At 35.7% G+C, this 14,144-nt stretch overlaps 2 protein-coding genes and 1 long non-coding RNA gene across 3 annotated transcripts; 2 read left to right on the top strand and 1 right to left on the bottom strand.

Annotated features, from left to right (window-relative positions):
• The first annotated feature begins 1,545 nt into the window (after window positions 1-1,545).
• LOC122025351 lies at window positions 1,546-2,277 on the top strand. Its single transcript, XR_006123675.1, has 3 exons — window positions 1,546-1,681; window positions 1,764-2,023; window positions 2,202-2,277. It is a non-coding gene; the product is annotated as an uncharacterized LOC122025351 (long non-coding RNA).
• A 1,131-nt stretch (window positions 2,278-3,408) lies between these two features.
• LOC122024914 (membrane-anchored ubiquitin-fold protein 4-like) lies at window positions 3,409-7,213 on the bottom strand. The gene is made up of 4 exons (XM_042583650.1): window positions 7,013-7,213; window positions 6,761-6,904; window positions 4,895-5,065; window positions 3,409-3,795 (listed from the first exon to the last, which is right to left on the bottom strand). The coding sequence occupies exons 2-4, from the start codon at window positions 6,888-6,890 to the stop codon at window positions 3,740-3,742; spliced, it is 357 nt and encodes a 118-aa protein (XP_042439584.1). The 5' UTR covers window positions 6,891-6,904; window positions 7,013-7,213; the 3' UTR covers window positions 3,409-3,739.
• Window positions 7,214-8,785: 1,572 nt separating this feature from the next.
• On the top strand, window positions 8,786-11,423 carry LOC122025770 (BTB/POZ domain-containing protein At1g67900-like). Its single transcript, XM_042584644.1, has 4 exons — window positions 8,786-8,950; window positions 9,017-9,086; window positions 9,171-10,247; window positions 10,322-11,423. Exons 1-4 carry the CDS (start codon window positions 8,889-8,891, stop codon window positions 10,793-10,795), a joined length of 1,683 nt encoding a protein of 560 aa, XP_042440578.1. The 5' UTR covers window positions 8,786-8,888; the 3' UTR covers window positions 10,796-11,423.
• Window positions 11,424-14,144: the final 2,721 nt, after the last annotated feature.

Genomic DNA, 14,144 nt, shown 5'->3' with positions numbered 1-14,144 from the left:
TAAAGGGACACGGGGACACATGATTTCGGGACAGAATTCAAATTAGTAATCAGTGTGTTGTATTAAATGTTAGAAATAGATTATGTTTTTAAATCAATAAAAATAATATAAGAAAATATTAAAATGTATATAATTTTTTAATAAATAAGTTTACAAGGTGTGAGATTAACTAAATTATCTATAGAATTGGGTCATAAAATATTGGAAAAAACAAATTCAAATCATCGTAGAGGTTTCCTACTTTTCTTTGTTATCAAGGGTGCCCCACCCTATACAATTATCAAACTACTCTCAATTATTTTCATTATTATCTACTCCATAAATCTTTCGTCTAAATTCTAAATCGATCAAATACATTATAGTAGTTATAAAATCGTAACTGCTATAATGTGAATTTTAAGTGAGTAAATCAAATCTATATTATAACAATTACATTTTCATAACTGCTACAACATGAATGATAAATAAACAAAATTAAATCAATATTGTAACAGTTACATAATTATAATTTCTATAACATGAATATTTTTAAAGAAATGAAATATACATTGTAACAGCAGAAATCATAGTTGATACATGTGTTATAGTTATAAAATTATAGCTACTACAACGTATCTGATCGACTCAAAATTTAAGTATGAGATAATAATGAAACAATACTAGAGGGCAGTTGAGTGCTTATGTATGACTGAACGATAGGATGAACCTTTTTAATAAAAAATCAAAACGCTCCTTTTATGATTTAAAAAAAAACAGAAAGAGCGTCATTCTAACTTTGACAATTTATCAAAAAGCGCACTTAGATTTATGAATTGACAAAAAGACATACTATACTTTGATATTTACTAAATAGCGTACTTAATTTTCTATTTTTCTCGTTCTACCCCTTAATTATTTGTCAATCTCTTTTCTCTTTTTTATGCATGTAATTTCTTTTTTTTTTTCCCTCTCTTTAATGCACGCATCCTCTTTTCTCTTTCCTTAGTACTCTTCATGCATGCAAAGCATAATCTGAGTCTACTATGATTTCATATCATGTCTATGAGATTAGAGTTTAATATATCTTTTTTATAATATTTTAACACCTTCGGAGAAGTCGAAATATGCGATGGACAACACCGTTGGATTCCTTACAACCTCAGAAATCTACAGGACCTGAAATGAGTCTAATATGAGGTCTCTAGGTCCATTAATGAGATTTTGACCAAAACCCACTGATAGACGTAGAAATCTCGGATTGGACTCATTTCAGGTCCTGTAGATTTCTGAGGGTGCAAGGAGTCCAACGGTGTTGTCCATCGCATACTTCGACTTCTCCAAAGGTGTTAAAATATGGTCGAAAGAATTAGCTAAAACAATCCAATGTGGGCCTGATATGATTCCATATTAGGTCTAACATGAGTCTGATATGATTCCATATCAGACCCAACATGAGCCTAATATTAATCATATCAGGCCATGTTGAATTATTTTAGCCGATTTTTCACAAAGTTCCTGTGGTTCTGAACTGGCATAAAACTCTTGTTTTATTGCTGTTGGATAAATGAATGCGTTTTTTTTTTCTGGTCTCAGATGGTGCCATGGAAGTCCAGTACATAGATTTGGTCTTTACACACTACAATGGATAGTTGAGATAAATGGGAAACCAACTCCGGACCTAGAGGCTTTTCTAGTAGTAAAGGTACATCTTGCGCTGCCAATCTTTGCCTTTTTCTTTTGTGAATTTAAGATGCACAAGATTGTTTTTCTTTCAAAAAACACAGGGACTGGAGCACGGAGAATTTGTGAGAGTGAGGACAGTCCATTTGAATGGGAAGCCTCATGTGCTGGCATTGAAGCAGGACCTTCACTACCGGCCAACTTGGGAACTTAAATTCGATCCAGAAACGACAATGTGGCGACGGAATGTGATAAAAAGCTTTGAGCGGTAGCCAAATACCAGGATCCAACACAACATCCAAGTTATGAAAATTCACATGCAAGAGCTCCGACACAAGTTTCATCTTTAGCTCCAAGAAATCAGGTTGGTAGCTACCAAGCCTTTAAGTTATAACAGCAATACAAAATCCAAAAGAGTCCAAATTCTCCATCTTGAGGTGTATGTTCATCTTGCCTAAATGCATGTTTATAAACATGTCTTGCCACATGTTTATATCTTATTTAAGTACATAATTTAAAATTTCTCCCTAAATATGCAACAGTTGGACTCCATAGGGTACCCTTAGATCTTTTAGCCCATTCATCAACCTTCAACTCTTAACGTTTTTTTGACTCGGGACCCTGGATTTACTCCCAACTACTCTTGTTGAGCCTTTGGCGTTCCTCAGGCAATGTATTTATTTGCCATGAATATTTGTATCTTAATAACATTTTAGAAGTAGTTGGAATCCAGAAGCACGCATCCTCAGGCAATATGGGCCTGATATGGTTAATATTAGGTTCACGTCGGACTTGATATGAACCAGCCCACATTAAATTGTTTTAGTTGATTTTTTCGATCATATTTTAACACCTTAAGAGAAGTTGAAATATGACCAAAACTCATTGATAGACTTAGAAATCTCAGATTGGACTCATTTCAGATCTTGTAAATGTCTGAAACTGCAAGGAATCCATCGATGTCGTCCATCACATATTTTGACTTCTCCAAAAATATTAAAATGTTATAAAAAACACATTAAACTCTAATCCCGTGGGCCTAATATGAAATCATATCAGACCCATATTATATTTTGCATACATGCATATTTTCTAAAAAGTAAGAAAAGAGAAGATGAGAGGAAAGAGAAGAGAGGATGCATGCATTGCAAAGAGGGAAGAAAAAAGAAATTACATGCATAAAAAAGAGGAAAGAAATTGACAAATGATTGAGAGATAGAACGAGAAAAATAAAAAATTAAGTACGCTATTTGATAAATATCAAAATATAATATACCTTTTGATCAATTCATAAATCTAAGTGTGTGCTTTGAAAAATTACCGTTCTAACTTTTGTCCAAAATTATTAAAATTTTGAACCATGAATTATCTAAAGTTTCTTAGCAAATAAATCAACTTGTGTCAACTCATTTGAATCATGTTTAAAACTGTAATAAGGTAACTTTAGTTAAGTTAGCTATAATTAGTGAATCAAAACTGATGTATGTAGAACATCATCAATACTTACTAAACAACACAGAACCTTATTTGCAATCAAGAATTCCTCCCAACACAAGGAGAAAGAATGGAGCCATCCATTTCACTTGCCGTTGCATTCATTCTCATTCTTATTCGTCATTCTGTGGAGCACACCAAAATCAAAACTGAAATGATTATCGACACGAGCAAAATATGAAGCTTCAGTGTTTCAAAAAGTTCCTTCTTTTCACCAGAGACCAAGCGCATATGAATATGCTGAGATAGCATCGGTGTTATCAAATTAATTTGCAGCTAATGCGATCAAAACATATATAACATGTTTAAGAATAACTGTAGTTCGTAAATGAAATCCACAAAAACAGCCTGCGAGTATACAAGACTATGTTACAAGGCACTGCTTTCCCATGCCATTACCTACCTGGGTCAAGACTAACAACACAGGCGTGCAACAATTAAAATTTGGGCAACGAGATAGAAAAAAAACACGAAACATGAACTTCCTCTAACGAAACAAGATATTGTGTCTTTTGTTTTCATCCAGTAAACTGCATAGCAGATCATGATATTACCGTTGGAGAGAAACATGAACTAGCTCCTTGCTCTACATTATAGAGCAGGAGCAGGTTGTCTTCTTTGGCAACTCATCAACCTTCTTTTCTGGGGTTATTATATGAAATGATTAGGAACCAACTCAAATACGAAAAATAAATAAATAAAAAAAATAGGATATGAAAATAACAAAAGGATCGCTAGAGAAATAAGCAGACACAAATAATCAGGGTTAGTTAAGTGACAAAACCAAATTTAGAAATGGTTATGGTTCATCAACTAAAGAGATTTTACCGAACAAAGAAATTCTAGCAACATGAACAAAAGAAATGATTCTAATATTCTAGATCATAATAAAAAGGTAATAAATTTGTTTGCAGGAGAGACTAAACGTCATAAAGAGGTAGAACACCTATTGGTTTATATCAAAAGGTTTGGTGGGCTCTATGCAGGAAATTGCTGTAATGATCAGCAGTTGATTTTGATGGTATCTATCAACCGATTGTTGAGAGAAATTATCAGAGGTCAGCCCTTTGACCAAGAGGACTTTTTGAAAAACAATGTATTCAGTTCATTTGCATTCAAACAATTATCTAGGCAATCCGAATGAATGACAAAGTTAAATGGATTTGAGTTTACGAAGAAGCATCTTCATACAATCTTACCTACATTCAAAAAACATTGCAAGTTCCTACTACTAAAAGTGGAGCTTCATCACTGTTGTAACTTTTTCACCAATATGGTCCGTGTATTGAATTCTACGCATGGCAATCATCCACATAGTATTGTTCATCATTTGAAGTCATACATACAAGGTACATACTGGCTATCAACTAATACAAGTGTTCCAAGAGTGCAAGATCACAATGGCAAACCTACAGTTGTGAATCTATAGAGAAGTAACTTCAGTGACAAATCAATAAAGGTGGAGGTTTAAGCTTTTCTAAGAACAAGTAAATCTTAAAAACTGTTCCTTTGTGTACACTGGATTGGAACTCTCCAAATAAGATTAATCCAAGTTATTCTTAGAAATAGAAAAACTTGCTGTCACCTAATTGAAAGCTACTTAATACAATAAGAGATGGAATTCTTATTGACAACTAAATCTAATTTATCCTCAACGAGACCAAGTAGATGTTAAAAAAAAAAACATTATACTATCTGAAGTTTGCAACAAAAGTAAGCCTAAGAAACAATTTCAACTTACCTGTTTTGGTTTTAGTCAATGTAGGTTGAACAACAACATGCATGGTGATAACGCCTGCAGGGAGCTCACCAAAAGGTGATTTGCATTGGGCAATTGTTGAGCTGTTCTCCAATATTTTGCCAGCATTGATAAGTTTGACATCATTAGACACTTTTGGTACAATCTTCTTATCTACGGACAAAAAATCCAACAGTATGTTAAACAACAAGTTTGATACAATCAATGGCTAGTAAGTAAAAACATCAAAATCACCAAGATTCTTGTAGGTGTAAAATTATAATAACATAATAGGCATATAAAAAACAGTAATGGTGTAATTTGAAATCTAAGATAAAAATTCATAAATAAAGACACACAAAAATGAATTGCTTACCATAAATATTTAAACAGTTCATAAAGAACGCAGTCAGTACGACTTTGATCGTCGGTATACTACAAGAGTTTAAACATCTTACATGATCTGCATACTTCCTTGATACTAGATGTTGAATGATCTCAAATAAGATGACTGAAGTTGATAAGAAAGTAAAATAAGCAGTAGCTCATGCCTTCTGGCTCCTGCTACTAGATTAAGGCTGTTTCCTATGAGAAAAATATCACAGAGAGAGAGAGAGGAAAAAAAGAGGTATGGAAAAGTGGAAGAACAAAAACAAATTTTCAAAGGAAAGATGTTAAGGGAGAAGAAACTCAGAACTTATTTCTCTCATCTTGGTCCCGCCCAAGTCAGGCAGAAAGACACCTTTTCTGAAAAATGGCACCAATGGCATTCCTCTCCATGCACCTCAATGGAACTCCAGCAGAACCCTTGTAAAAGCAAGCAACACATTGATTAAGCTGATTGGGTAGATTACTAACTCATCCCAACAACGGAAAGCTGAAGGTGGACAATGGAAAGGTCTTTGCAATCAGCAAAATTTGTCTTTGATGGTGAGTTCATCATGAACACAATACAATAACCAAGGTTCCATTGTGAGCGATTCAGCATCACAGCTAACTACTGCAAGTTAAAGTAACTAGTATCACGAAGAGCAAGGTCTATCAAGAATATCCACTGTAATCCTATTTTCCAAAAAACATAGGAATAATTTGGCAACTCTATGTCCCTGGAAAAAATTTGGAACGTTTATTTCATAAAAAAATGTCAATACACTAACAAAAGCAGGCAACACATGACCAGGCATATATTAAAATATTACATCAAATATGTATGAGAAACTTCTAAAAGGAATCAGAAAAATATACATAGTAGAGGGACCAGAATATATTGATAGACATAGTAAGGGCAAAGCTTCAAGTTGGATTGCTAAAGAAATACATCAAACTAGATTACATCACTTCGTACAGAGGATAACTAGAAAAATTATAAACTAGGTAAACAGAGAAAAATAATAATAATCTGGGAACAACTCTTATCTATTCTACTTGAGATTTTAGAAAAAATCTTCAATACGATTGCTTACAAGGCTACAACATGGGCAATCTCATCCGGTCCAGTGGCAACGCACTGACGTTTCGTGGTTCACAAATTTTGAAATGCTCAGTAATTTCCAAAGAATCAGACTTAATAATAACAGATGGCATTAGTATGACTACATTTCACCAGATAATGTGAACCAGTGTGATAACCACGTTACACAAAGTACAACAATCCAAAACAGTAAACAAAAAATGTCAAAGCGAATTTATGGATTATGACAAAGAAGCATAAAAAAACACAAACATGGGATTTAAAAAGAAAAAGAAAGATCTGAGAACCAAAAACACAGACGGAAAACGTTATTTTTTTCCATCTGAAATCAGAAAAATAAAAAACAATAATATCAATCAGATTTTCGAATGAAGTCGAAAGAAAAGGGAGACTCCTACCTCGAGGCCACTCAGATATTATCCTTTCTTTGAGCATGGCGACGGTGGAAGAAGAAGAATAGCGGATAGGACCGATGTCTGATCCATCATACAACCGAAACTTGAGCTCGACCAGATCTTCTTCTGGCATTTGTTGTCTCCGATCTAACATCCACAAGATGGAACCACCCAACACGTCAATTATAAATTTCATCAACCATAGACGAAAGCCTCAAAATCAAATCCAAACGAAAGGAAAACACACATACGCACCTCTCGGAAAGAATCGAGTCGAGCAAAGACGATCCGATCAGGAAAGGGAGAGATCTGAGAAGCGGAGATGATGGAAGACGTCGGAGTAGAGATCGCACGACGATGAATCGTTAGAATTAGGGTTCTAGCAGAAGCGTTCGACCCAAAGGCTACGAGCAGAAGAGGAAAAAGGAAAGACGCCGACTGAAACGGGAAGCGGGGGAGGTTCTCGAAATAATACGAGAAATTTTTGACTTTGACTAACTTATTTATTTTGCCCATTAGAATTCTAGAAATTACATTTTTCCTTCCTTTTTTATATTATTACGCAATAAAGTAGTTAAAAAATAAAATCAAAAACCTCCCAAATGAGGAGAAACATCATTTAGGTTGCCCCTTTCCAAAAAAAAAAACAAATGGATTTTATGTCAAAAATACCCCTAGATTAGATATTATTGTGGAAGATATCCAATAATGGATATCATATATTTAAAATGGATTTAAGATTTAAAGTTTACCCCCAATAACTTGTATTTAGAGTAAATTTAAAGTTTAGGATTATAGCAGTCCTTCTATAACTATTTTAAAATTATTTTGATAAATTTTAAATTTTTTTTTTTTTTGAAGAAAATAATATTTTGATATAATAATCTTCAGGAGAGATGAGTATTCGATTAATTCGGTTCATAAATTAATCGAATTAACCGAAAATCAATTTAGTGTTGGCTAACTGAATCAAATCAAAATTTTACTAAAACTGAATTAACCGAATTAGTTATTTCAGTTAACACCGAATTAACTAAATTTGTTTAAAATAACAATAAAAAGAATTTATACAAATTTAATATCAAATTAACCGATTGCTCACCTCTAATATTTATCTTAAATCTTAAATCCTAATCATAAACTCTAAACTTACACGGAATATATTGTAACAATTACTTAGTAACTTTTACATAGTGTAGCCGTTACTAAATAACTTCTATATATTATAATATTTACTTGGTAGCTTTTATATGGTACAAGTCCTAAATCTTAAATCCTGAATTCATCCTCAACACGTTGTAGCAACTACAACTAATCTCTGCAAACTATTCCAATTGATATATTATAATATGATTACATAGGGGAGGGGTAGGAACCTGGCTACTAGCTAGGATTTAACCCCAAGGTCTCATTATGACAAAATCTCATATACTAGCCATTAATCCATCCCGAAAGAATATTAATTTTCAATAAATATAAAATATCTTATTAGATACTTATCTTCTCTATACAAAATATCATTATATTAACATAAATATTTTTCATGATTTATCTCCTTCTAACAAGTAGGAGGCCGTTTCAGAGGGCCGACATTATGCTCCAATATATTCTCCTAATCTATCAAGTAGGTCTCACCCGACTTGTTTAGTCTTCTCAGAAATGTCTTCAGCTTTCAGCATCTCACAGTGTTGTTTAGGTCGATTAGGTCACCTAAACCCTATCGTGACATTTGTATGAGTCTGTCAAAATCCATGAAAGCTCAAGAGAGAGCTTAATTGAGTTGACCAACAGGAGGAGATGGCAAAGGAGCCAAGAAATCAAAAAGGCACAGGACCACTTAACTTAATCATCATTCCCTTCACCGCACAGCCAACGCAGTCGCCTCTTTAATTGCATGCCTTCAAAAGTCAAAGCACAGAGCGACTGGTAATAAGAAAAGTTGAAAAATAGGCACAGCTTGTTCCCCTCCTTTATGACTATGCTTTGTTTTTTTAAGGATAAGGTACAACAATGGATCGAGAGCGAAAGATGATAATGACGAATTGATCTGTGTTTTGTGTTTCGTGTTTAGTGAGCTCCTCCTCTTAAATTTTCTGCGACAGTGTGATGAACTAGAAGTCAGTTGGCGAAGATGAAGTTTATGAAGCTTGGATACAGACCTGATTCCTTCTTCTTCGCCGCTGAAGCAATCAGGTGCGTGCGTGATGCTTTTGTTTTTGATGCTTTTTGTTTTTCTGATAGTGTGATTCTTGATTTCAGGTCTGTCTCGTCGGAGGTGTCCACTGACCTCGAAATCCATGTTCATGGAAGCTTGTACCGCCTGCACAAGGTGAATTACAGTGTGATCGAAGTCGGAAGCTGTTGGAATTTGTTGTTTTGTTGATGAAAATGGGCTTCTTGATTGGTTTTGCAGTTTCCTCTTTTGTCGAAATGCCTCCGCCTCCAGAAGCTTTGCTCTGAGATCCAGGATGCCGGTGAGATCGCCGTCGTTCACCTGCCGGAGTTCCCCTGTGACGCCGACGCTTTTGAGCTCTGCGCCAAGTTTTGCTACGGCATTGCCATCACGCTCAGCGCGCTCAACATCGTCCCCGTCTGGTGCGCCGCCCACTACCTGCGGATGAGCGACGACGCCGACCGCGGCAACCTCCTCGGCAAGCTCGACGTCTTCTTCCGCTCCTGCATCCTCCGCCGGTGGAAGGACACGCTGGTCGCGCTGCAGAGCACGCGGCAGCACGCCCCTCCTCTCTGTGAGGAGCTCGGCATCACCGGCCGTTGCGTCGACGCCGTCGCCACCGCCGTCGTCGCCAATCCCCTGCTCCCGGGCGCGTCCGGAAGCTGGTGGGACGACGACCTCACCGAACTTTGCGTCGATCACTACTGGCGCGTCATGGTCGCCGTCAAATCCGCCGGGATCGTCCCGGCCAAGCTCGTCGGCGAGGCGCTGAGGGCCTACGCCCTCAGGTGGCTGCCGATCCATGACGACGACGGCGGAGAGCTCACTGCGAAGCAGAGGCTGGTGATGGAAAAGATACTGAGCTTGCTGCCGCAGGAAAAAGGCTCTGTTTCCTGCAATTTCCTGCTGAATCTTCTCAAAGCGGCAAACTTTCTCCAAGCTTCGACTTCATTGCAACTGGAACTGGCCAGAAGAGTCGGATCACAACTGGAAGAAGCAACCGCCGGCGATCTCTTGATCCCATCCAACTCCAGCGACACACTATACGATGTGGACATAGTGATGACCATGCTAGACGAATTCTTGCTGCAGGTGCAGAGCCCTGCGAGCGAGAGGAAGGTGGAGTTGGAAGGTCGGCTATCCTCCTCTCACAGCTCTAAACTGCGAGTAGCCAAGCTCATCGATGGCTACCTCCAAGAAATCGCCAGAGACAACAACTTATCCGTGGAGAAGCTAATTGCTGTCGCTCAAGCTGTTCCAGATTTCGCCAGGGTTGACCATGACGATCTCTACAGAGTCATCGACATCTACCTCAGGGTAATTCTCAGATCTTATCTTCAATCTTTACATGTTTGATTCAAAACTGGTTTGATCTTGTTTGCCTGGTTTAGTCACACCCGGAGCTCGACAAGAACGCGAGGAAGCAACTGTGCAGAATGCTGGACTGCAAGAAGCTCTCGGTCGAGGCCTGCATGAAAGCAGCACAGAACGAGCTTCTTCCCCTGCGGGTGGTGGTGCAGGTCTTGTTCTCCGAGCAATCGCGGGCCGCCGCCTTGTCAGGCTGCCAAGTCACCGAGCTGCCCGGCAACCTCAAGACGCTGCTGGCTAAGACCGCGGTTGAAGACGAAGAAGACCGAGGTCGGAGCATCTCCAAGTCGAAATGTCCGACCGCGGAGAAGCTCGAAACTCTCAAAATGAAGCTCGCGCAAGAGCACGACGACGAGATCGACTACGATCTGATTCCGCGCGAAGCGCTCCTCCTGAGGAGCGTTTCCTCGCGGTTCAGAGCCCTGTGCTCGCTCCCTAAGAATCCTAAGAAGATCATCAGTAAACTGCTGGCGATGAACAGAAGAACTAATTACTAAGGCCACTGTTTAGTCGTCTATAATCGATCGCTTCCATCTTCTTCCTCATAAGATTTCTACTCTCGATCTTTGAGAATGAGCTTGTTCATGCTGACAGATCTGACAGAATAGGATTTGTGTTCGCCGATCTTTGTGCGATGGTTTGCTTTCGGTACTGCTCGCCACGAACGGGACCAGTTTAAACGCAGTGTTCCCCACAGCTCCCTAAAGCCATCCTCTCCGGCAGAAAAACATTGAAGAGCGAGAGCGATAACCAAAAGATTCGACACCTCGATCTTCACATCTTCTTTCTTTCAGTGTCAATCATGGATCACTCGTTATCGCAGCAGACAGTCGGACACGTCTCACGTGCTTTGCTGGCTCTTGATTGCATGCGCTTGTGAGACCGAGGACGTGAACTTGCAGCAGGATGGTGATTGTCGCCTGGAAGGAGATGGATTACTGCTAGTTGGATTTTGCAGATCCTGAAGGAAGGAGGTTAATGTTTCATGAGACAGGTTTGTGTCTGCAATCTGTTAAACTATGAGCTGAGAGTTTTCCAAGATGACGAGATGATAATTAAGCAGTAGAGCAGTAAGTTTAGATTTTTCAAATTATATAGAATAGCTTAAAATATTATGACTGATTACTAGGATGAACACCACTAAAAAGTCACTAGAGAAAGGTGGATCTCCCCTTTTCATATGTAACTAGTATTACATATAAACCTACCTCCAATAACATAATTGATAATTAATAATTTATTCTATAATCAATACAAAATATTTAGAAGGAATTCAACATTTCCATTTTTCAATTGCGTGAACCATACTCTTTAGCACTGTAGTCCATGGCTTTTTCCTCCTATTAATCTTAAAAAAGGATGATTTATTTTCTATTTCATCAATAAATATAAAGCACAATTAATTTATACATATTGAATATTCAAATTCTAATTATCTTATTATTGTTCTGAGTATTTCAGACACATTTCAAACTTTTCATCCTCCTAAAAGTAATTTATATCTATAAAATATTCAAAATATTCTATTTTAGCGGGATGGTTGAAGACATGGATGAATTTTATAAAAAAATTAAAAAAGATCTCTTTTAAAATTTTATTAAAATAGATATATTATTATTATTATTATAGTCTATTTTTCCATTGAACTTGGACTCCTCTCCATAAAATTGGATTGATTTCTCAACTCACAAGCTCTAACACTTTGAGAGATAACATAAGCTAGAGCTTGGGCTGACTTGTCAGCACTGCTCTTTCGATGTTTAACTCAGTCACCAATAGGAAAGAAGAAAAGAATAAGAAGAGAGTTTAATGGAGAAGAATTGCCTAGATAGGAATAAGAAAATCAACTTATATGTGGTTCACCTCTTCTAGTGTTTATATAATTGTCAAAAAAGCATCTCGTCGAATGTTTCATGTCCTTTTACTTCTTCCCGCATGAGTCAGTAAAGATGAGATTAGACTTAACCCCAAGTCGGGTTCGGGTCGGACCTGGCCCGGACCCGATCCGAGCTCGTAATCGAGTTAACGAGTCAAACCATAACCTACCCGGTAGTTACAGTTCCAAGCCCCCAAAAATCGAACTGCCGATTCAACCCTCGTTGGTTTCAAGATTTTTTTTATATGTATTCGTTGTAATCGGCGGTTTCTAGCCATTGGGAGGAGAGGTTGAGGATGATATTTTAAGGTATTTTTTTTCAACATTTAAGATCATTTTATCATTTTTTTTTTATCAATGATTATGATTTATTGTCTATTATTATTCAAATTTTATAAATAGAGAGTTCATTTATCATTTCCACACATATATTCTCTACACGTTTTCGATTCCAAGTCTTCATTTTTACACACTTTCATTTCCAACTCTCAACTACAATAGAAGGAGGTCGAGGATGTTCATTTTCTCAATCTCGGAGGGAAAATGAAATAGTGAATTCACACAAGGACCCCATCATTTAATAAATCGATGATACGACCGAGTACCTTCTGACACCCGAGACATATAAGGAAGTATTGATGTAATTACTTATAAGGTTCAGGAAATTTCTTCTATAAAATCTTCTATTTTTACTAAATATTTTGAGAAAGTTACTCTTCCATCAACAGAATTGCTTGCAAAATGTAAACACTACAATACTTCCTACAAATTCCAAGCTAATGATGACTATGGATCATTGAAATAATACGTAGAAATGAAGTACTCAACAGAATATGGATTCAATCATTCTCAAATACAATTATCAAGATTTTCTTCAACTAGTGGTAGTACTGATTCTGATTTATTTTTATATTCTAATAAAAGTTAAGAGAATTATTAGCTAAATTTGTTTTCATAGAATATTTTTTCTTTTAATTTTGGATCTAAATGTACATTTAAAGATTTTTGTAAAGAATCTTTTAATTCATGTGCTAAACATGTCCGACTACATTTACTCATGTAATTAAAAAATTAGTAAAAGAAGGAAAAAAAATTTAATTGATGAATTTAATAAATTAAATAATAAAGTTTCTTTATGTTTCAATATTTGAAGTGATCGTTGGCAAACACATTTATATATGAGTGTGACTTATTATTGGATTAATAACTCTTGAAATCTCAAAAAAAAAAAGATTGCTAACTTATAGAATTTTTGATAAATTGTATACTACTCATAACATTATATAATTATTATGTTTAATTTTAAAAGAAATTTATATGTTCAAGATGAATTAAAATTTTTAGAAAATCATATTAAACTAATTAAAACTATAATTTCTTATTTATGGTCGCATCAATCTGTAATGAAGTAATAAGATAGATTTTGTAAAACTAATATAATGAAATTTCTATGTGATCAATACATTTGAATTTAATATATCAATTATTATAAGATTTATTTCAATATCAATAATTATTATGTTCATTTTGTATATAAAATATTAATACTAATATATATTTATTTTCACAACAATGAAATATTTATAGTAGTATTTATAAAATTTTAAAAGTATTTAAAGATGTAGCTGAATAACTTTCTGGTATTTATTATCCCATTACTCATTTAGTTTTAGAGAATATTTCTAGTAAGTATTAATTTTAAATTAACATATTAATAATGAATATTTATCTTTTTGCCTATTATCTATGAAAACTAAATGAGAAAAATATTTTTATTTTTTTTAAAATTTATTTAATTATATTTGCTTTAAATCTTATATTTAAATTAGAAGCTTTACAAGAAATGTTAATTGTTGGTGCAATCAACCTAGGTTTTGATGTGTGTGTCAAAGAGTTTAAGTTAGACTTTCATATGTATTTGATATGTGTTTAAGTCATGCAGGACTTGGAGAAACACATGAGGAACTTGG

This window comes from Zingiber officinale, chromosome 9B (assembly GCF_018446385.1).
Source record: "Zingiber officinale cultivar Zhangliang chromosome 9B, Zo_v1.1, whole genome shotgun sequence".
Lineage (NCBI taxonomy): Eukaryota > Viridiplantae > Streptophyta > Magnoliopsida > Zingiberales > Zingiberaceae > Zingiber > Zingiber officinale.
Note: the sequence above shows the minus strand (reverse complement) of the source record. Positions and strands in the feature narration are given on the sequence as shown.

Excerpts from the sequence above, each read along its gene's own strand:
- LOC122024914 (XM_042583650.1), bottom strand. The coding sequence starts at position 6,890 with ATGCCAGAAGAAGATCTGGTCGAGCTCAAGTTTCGGTTGTATGATGGA. Across the intron at positions 5,066-6,760 it reads AATATCTGAGTGGCCTCGAG|ATAAGAAGATTGTACCAAAA; the intron begins GTAGGAGTCTCC and ends TTTTGTCCGTAG. Across the intron at positions 3,796-4,894 it reads ATTGACTAAAACCAAAACAG|AAAAGAAGGTTGATGAGTTG; the intron begins GTAAGTTGAAAT and ends TAATAACCCCAG.
- LOC122025770 (XM_042584644.1), top strand. The coding sequence starts at position 8,889 with ATGAAGTTTATGAAGCTTGGATACAGACCTGATTCCTTCTTCTTCGCC. Across the intron at positions 8,951-9,016 it reads TTCGCCGCTGAAGCAATCAG|GTCTGTCTCGTCGGAGGTGT; the intron begins GTGCGTGCGTGA and ends TCTTGATTTCAG. Across the intron at positions 10,248-10,321 it reads TCATCGACATCTACCTCAGG|TCACACCCGGAGCTCGACAA; the intron begins GTAATTCTCAGA and ends TGCCTGGTTTAG.